We start from the raw sequence: 6,182 nt of genomic DNA, 5'->3' as shown, positions 1-6,182 counted from the left end.
TCCACTTTAGAACCACCCGTCGCCCAAATGAAACACCCTAGGGTGTAGGCTGCTAGCAGCCTACATCGACCTCAAGAAGGCGTTTGACACAGTGCATCGCGAATCACTCTGGGAGATCCTGAGGCTAAGAGGAATTCCAACAAGGATTGTTGGACTAATAGCAAACCTCTATACAGGCACTGAAAATGCTGTAAAGTGTGGTAGGGGCCTGTCGAGCTTCTTTCGTGTTAGTTCAGGCGTGAGGCAAGGCTGAGTTCTTGCACCAACACTTTTCAACACTTGCATGGATTGGATACTGGGTAGAGCTACTGTCCAAAGTCACTGTGGAGCAACTCTTGGCAATATCAAGGTTACAGACCTTGACTTTGCTGATGATGTTGCCATTCTCTCTGAATCTCTGGAAACCCTAGTGGCGGCTCTTGATGCATTTAGCAATGAAGCGAAGCCCCTGGGGCTAGAGGTCTTCTGGACCAAGACCAAGATCCAGGATTTTGGGGGCCTACTAGGAGACCCTGTGCAGTCAGTACGTGCTTGCGGTGAAAACCTCGCAGTCACAGAGAGCTTTATATACCTCGGTAGTGCAGTTCACGACTCTGGGCTGCAGACCAAGAAGTCAGTAGACAGATTGGCCTGGCAGCAGGGGTCATGAAATCTCTCAACAAGAGTATTTGTAGATGCCGGTACCTGTGCAGAAGGACCAATTCACATGTTTTCAAGGCCCTGATACTGCCAGTTTTACAATATGGTAGTGAAACTTGGACACTATCTTGTGTTCTGGAATCTCGTCTTGATGCCTTTTGTAACAGATCCTTGCACCGGATCATGGGGTACAGTTGGCGGGACCATGTGTCCAACCAGAGGCTGCACCGTGAGACCAGTACAGGACCTATTACGTGCACAATCCGTGATCGCCAACTCAGGCTATATGGCCACTTGGCTCGATTCCCGCAGGATGATCCTGCCCATCAGGTTATCTCTGTCCATGACAATCCTGGGTGGAGGAGTCGTGTGGGACGACCGAGAAGGTCGTGTCTTGAGCAGATCGATCAAACCTGTCGTGAGAAACTTGAGATGGGCCGGGCCCTTGCCTGGCCGCTCGCCATGAAGGACCCTCGTAGGTGGAAACAAAGGGTGGATGCGGCTATGCACCCCTGCCGGCGTTAGCTCCTAAATGATAATGATGATATTCATCCATACATGGTATACATGCGTAGATGAGCACCTACCCATGCTATTAATACTTGTGCAGTTTTGGTAGATACCTTATTTTATTATTTATTCATCTTGGTGATCAGTAAAATCTTTAATCTGATCTGATTATTAGAGAAAGCCATCTAATCATTCTATATCACATTTCACTAAACAAGTATACTTCAATTTAAAGATTGTAAAAGCCATTGGGATAATCTCGCAAAACATTGGTTTGTCCTGCATTTGTGATTTTGCAGATGTTCTAGTTGATAGGGGTGTTGTAGATGTGGGAGGTGTTATAGAGGGTGTTGTGTTTGTAGTAGTGGCGGTAGGTGTTAAAGAGCGAAGATGAATAGGCAGTTATTGCAGATTTTTTCCTAGAAGATTGGAGTGGTTGTGTGTGTGGTAGTAGTTGTAGGTGCAGTCGTGGTAGTTGTAAAAGTAGTGGTATTAAACACTGTATTGGTAGTAGTGGTAGGCGTTGTAGTTATAGTAGGGGAAGTAGTGTAGTTATAGTAGAGGTAGTATGGGTAGTAATGGTTACTGGTGTTATTGTAGAGGTAAATATTTTCGGGGCACCAAATATTCCAGCGAAAGCCAGGAACATATACATCTTATTTTATACAAGGACAGAAAAAATACTTATGGTGAATGCGAGTTTATTGTGTAAGGGTGCTTCAACTCCATCAGTTCGACCCACCTAAAAAAGCTTTCCAATCATCTCATTAGTAACCGTGTTCGCCTCGTTATGGTTTCAACTTAAGGACATTTGTATTATGCTTTTCTTGTTTTATGCCTAGGCGATGTTAATAGCCTGCTGAGGCGCGTGAGCAGGTAGTACATACTTCTTAATCTAGCAGACTGGAGTGGTTGTGGGTGTGGTTGTAGTGGGTGTGCTGGTGGTGGTAGGTGTGGTGGTGGTGGTAGGTGTGGTTGTGGTGGGTGTGGTGGTGGTGGTAGGTGTGGTGGTGGTGGGTGTGGTGGTAGGTGTGGTGGTAGTTGTAGGGGTAGTAGTGGTGGTAGGTGTTGTAGTTGTGGTAGTGGTAGTAGGGGTGGTAGTGGTGGTAGGTGTTGTAGTGGTAGATGTGGTTGTCGTTGAAGTGGTGGTGGAGGTCGTGGTGGTCTGTTCGCGGCACCAGATGTAGCAGCGGTAGCCAGGGGCGGTGGTGGCGGCGTTGCTGGCGAAGGTGAGGCGCGTCCACCCGTCGGAGGTGATGGTTCCGTCGGGACTGTCGGTGCCGCATTTCCTGCGCAGGAAAATGAAAGTAAACAAACTGATTCGAGGAAACGAAACAAAGCCATGGATTTCATTGGATAAAAGGCCCAAATAACTTACTCTTCGCGAGAGCCATGGTAAGTCACCACCAGGCGGTCATTGAGGCAGTCGGTGGAGGATTCCAGTTCGAAGGTAGGACAGATGAACTCCAGGTAGGTAGACTCCATGGGGTTGCAGGTGATCTCGTACTGACACCTGTCGGCATTTGTATTATTTAGACGCAGCGAGATGAGGAAATTTACACAGATCAAAGTGGAAAAGAAGTCTTATTTTGATAACAGAAAAATCACCAAATAGCTAAGCATGTGAAGAGCGAATTACCTGTAATCCGTGTCGTAGTTCTGAGGGAAGTTGGGCGACTGGATGGCCACTCGCTCGCCGGGGTTCATGGTGGTCGTTCCGCAGGGCAGCGTCTCCAGGCGTGGCTCGGGGAACACGTTGGCCCCGCCCACCGCCACCACCACGCCCAACAGTAAAAGTCCGGTTGCTGACATCCTGAAGTGCCTTCAGAGAAAAAAAATCAGTTTACGAGCTTCCTTGTTTTATTCTGTGTCTGCATTACTGTGATTAAGTATAAGGCTATATATGTAAACTGGGTATGTCTCCTCTCGACACGCACATATGAATATAGGTGTGTGGGTATATATATATATATATATATATATATATATATATATATATATATATATATATATGTATGTGGGTGTACGTATATACATAAAAACATATTCATACATATACATATTTATATATGGATGTTTATATATATTTATATATATATATATATATATGTATACATACATATATGTATTTGCATATATTGCACACTGTGCCATACATTGCCCTGGATCATTATTTCGTATAAACACTAATAACAGCAACTTTCAGAGTATTCCAGATTATATATACTATACGTATCAAAATTTCGACTATATACTTGATGGTCGATGTGTCCTGCAGAAAACCAACACGCCAACTAATCGACATGTTCGCCTTATATACCTCTTTAAAGCCATCTGGTGGCCACTGTCCTCGAATACCATACACAAATATATTTGCACACTTGTCGTTACGAGGTTCCATAAAATCTGGTTAACAGGTGTCCTTTGACTATTTTTAAGCTAATTACAAACTTTTTCAGGTATGTGTGGTCTTTAAAATATACACACACACATATCAAAACACAAAGACACATGTTAACACTAACACCAAAAATGCCCTGCCAGACGCAAAAATGGTACTAAATATGCGCAATCCCATTTCCACACACTAAACATTAAGCAGGATCTCTATTTAAGTGTATGTGTATAAATATACGTATATGCATACATATATGGTTGTGTGTGTGTGTGTGTGTGTGTGTGTGTGTGTGTGTGTGTGTGTGTGTGTGCATATATTACACATTAAAATTTATATGTATATATATGTATATATGTATGTATATACATGTGTGTATGTACATATATATGTATATATACATATATTTACTATATATGTGCATATATACATATAAGTATATATACATATATATGTATATATGTACACAGTTATGCATACACACATAAAGACTATTTGCAGACACAAACACAAGCATATATATATATATATATATATATATATATATATATATATATATATATATATATATATATATATATATATATATATGCATACATATATATTCGTATTTATGTATATATATACCCATATCTACAAATACAAACACACACACACACACACACACACACACACACACACACACACACACACATATAAACATACATATATACATACATATATAGGGTAAATTTGGAAGTGACGCCTAACACCGTTTTTCCGATGAATAAAATATTTTTTCAATAATTTTCGTTGTGTTTCGACGGAACTGATTTGAACTGGAACTGATTTGAAATTCAACTGCCTCCTCCTATCCCCAGCTTTTATTGTCACGTGATGATGATCTATTTCATATCTGATTGGTTCTATTGTGCTGGACGTCAGTGCCTATAGTTACGCCACGTTCCAGCGCAAATCCGATTGGCTCATTTGACTTCACTCGCATACGTCATACGCTACAAATCCGTCCAATTTTCCGTCGCTTTCAACGACTTTTTGTCATTTTGTCGTGGCGCTGTGTTGCTGCGTTTCCTGGATTTTACACTTTCTTTATTACCGTTATTATCAGTTTGCGAAGTGAGGAAAACTTGCATCGGACTATGTGTTATACTACTTGGTTCTATATTTAAGGTGTAAGGCGTTATTTCCAATAATACCACATATTGCTGTTTGTGTGTGCACACAGACACATTCTCACACACACACGCACACACACACACACACACACACACACATACATACATACACATACACATACACATACACATACACATACACATACACATACACATACACACACACACACACACATATATATATATTTATATTTATTTATATATACATTTTTTTTTTTCTTTTACCCAATCAGCCCAGATGGCAAAAATACATACCATGCCCACTGTAATTCAAGTTCATCTTTTGTCTTTACACATAGATTGATCTACAAGTGTAGCGTTACCATTATTATGGCACTACTATTTTCTATGTTCATCAGGATGACACAGAGAATGGGAATTCTAATGGAAACAAAAATTACATAAGGCTTCCCTTTAGATAAAAGGCTACAGATTGGACATCTTTATTTGGTATAACGTAATGAAAAGGATTACTTTACATTTATGGTAAAATAATGTCAGTAGATATATTGGTGACCATTAAAATCTTTGATCGGATCTAATTATTAGAGAGATAAAGTCATCTAATCATGTTATATCACATTTTATTATATAGACTTCAATTTCAGGATTGCAAAAACCATTATAAAAGCCTCGGTTTGTCTTGCATTTGTGATCTTGCAGAGGCTGTAGTGGAGAGGGGAGTTGTAGATGTGGAAGGTGTTACAGAGAGTCTTGTGACTGTAGTAGTGGCGGTAGGTGTGGTGGTAGTGGGTGTGGTAGTAGTTGTAGGTTGTGGTAGTCGTAAAATTCGTGGCAGTAAACATTGTAGTTGTAGTAGTGGTGGTAGGCGTTGGTAATATAGTAGTGATACTAGGGGGTAGTGAAGGTGATTGGTGTTGTAGTAGTGGTAAATGTTTTCGCGGCACCGAATATACCCTTCCTTTTTACATGGACAGAAAGAAGACTTATAGTGATTACGAATTTATTCAGGGGTGATTCACATCATTACCACTCTACTAAAACAAGCTTTCCAGCCATCACTGTAGTAACTGTTTGTCTCATTATGGTTTGCGAACGTCAGTATTTGAACTTAAGGACATTTGTATTATGCTTTTCTTGTTTTATGTCTGAGCGATGTTAATAGCCTCCTGAGGCGCGTGAGCTTCTTAATCTAGCAGACTGGAGTGGTTGTGGGTGTGGTTGTAGTGGGTGTGGTGGTGGTGGTAGGTGTGGTGGTAGTTGTAGGGGTAGTGGTGGTGGAAGGTGTGGTAGTTGTAGGGGTAGTGGTGGTGGTAGGTGTGGTAGTTGTAGGGGTAGTGGTGGTGGTAGGTGTGGTAGTTGTAGTAGTGGTAGTAGGGGTGGTAGTGGTGGTAGGTGTTGTAGTGGTAGATGTGGTTGTCGTTGAAGTGGTGGTGGAGGTCGTGGTGGTCTGTTCGCGGCACCAGATGTAGCAGCGGTAGCCAGGGGCGGTGGTGGCGGCG

The 6,182-nt window shown here is 41.7% G+C and overlaps 1 protein-coding gene across 1 annotated transcript in view; it reads right to left on the bottom strand.

Annotated features, from left to right (window-relative positions):
* Nucleotides 1–1,568: 1,568 nt before the first annotated feature.
* Nucleotides 1,569–6,182, bottom strand: part of LOC125045349 (integumentary mucin C.1-like) — a 6,321-nt gene continuing 1,707 nt past the window's right edge. The window contains exons 5-10 of the mRNA XM_047642554.1: nt 5,882–6,182; nt 5,426–5,571; nt 2,789–2,962; nt 2,528–2,662; nt 2,154–2,438; nt 1,569–1,734 (exon numbers count right to left, since the gene is read on the bottom strand). The exon at nt 5,882–6,182 is cut by the window's right edge and continues 72 nt beyond it. Of these exons, the coding sequence (XP_047498510.1) occupies nt 1,569–1,734; nt 2,154–2,438; nt 2,528–2,662; nt 2,789–2,962; nt 5,426–5,571; nt 5,882–6,182 (1,207 nt within the window). The remainder of the gene's footprint in view (nt 1,735–2,153; nt 2,439–2,527; nt 2,663–2,788; nt 2,963–5,425; nt 5,572–5,881) is intronic.

This window comes from Penaeus chinensis, chromosome 37, assembly GCF_019202785.1.
Source record: "Penaeus chinensis breed Huanghai No. 1 chromosome 37, ASM1920278v2, whole genome shotgun sequence".
NCBI classification, from domain to species: Eukaryota; Metazoa; Arthropoda; class Malacostraca; order Decapoda; family Penaeidae; genus Penaeus; species Penaeus chinensis.
The sequence above is the reverse complement of the archived record's forward strand: the minus strand, read 5'-3'. Positions and strand labels throughout refer to the sequence as shown.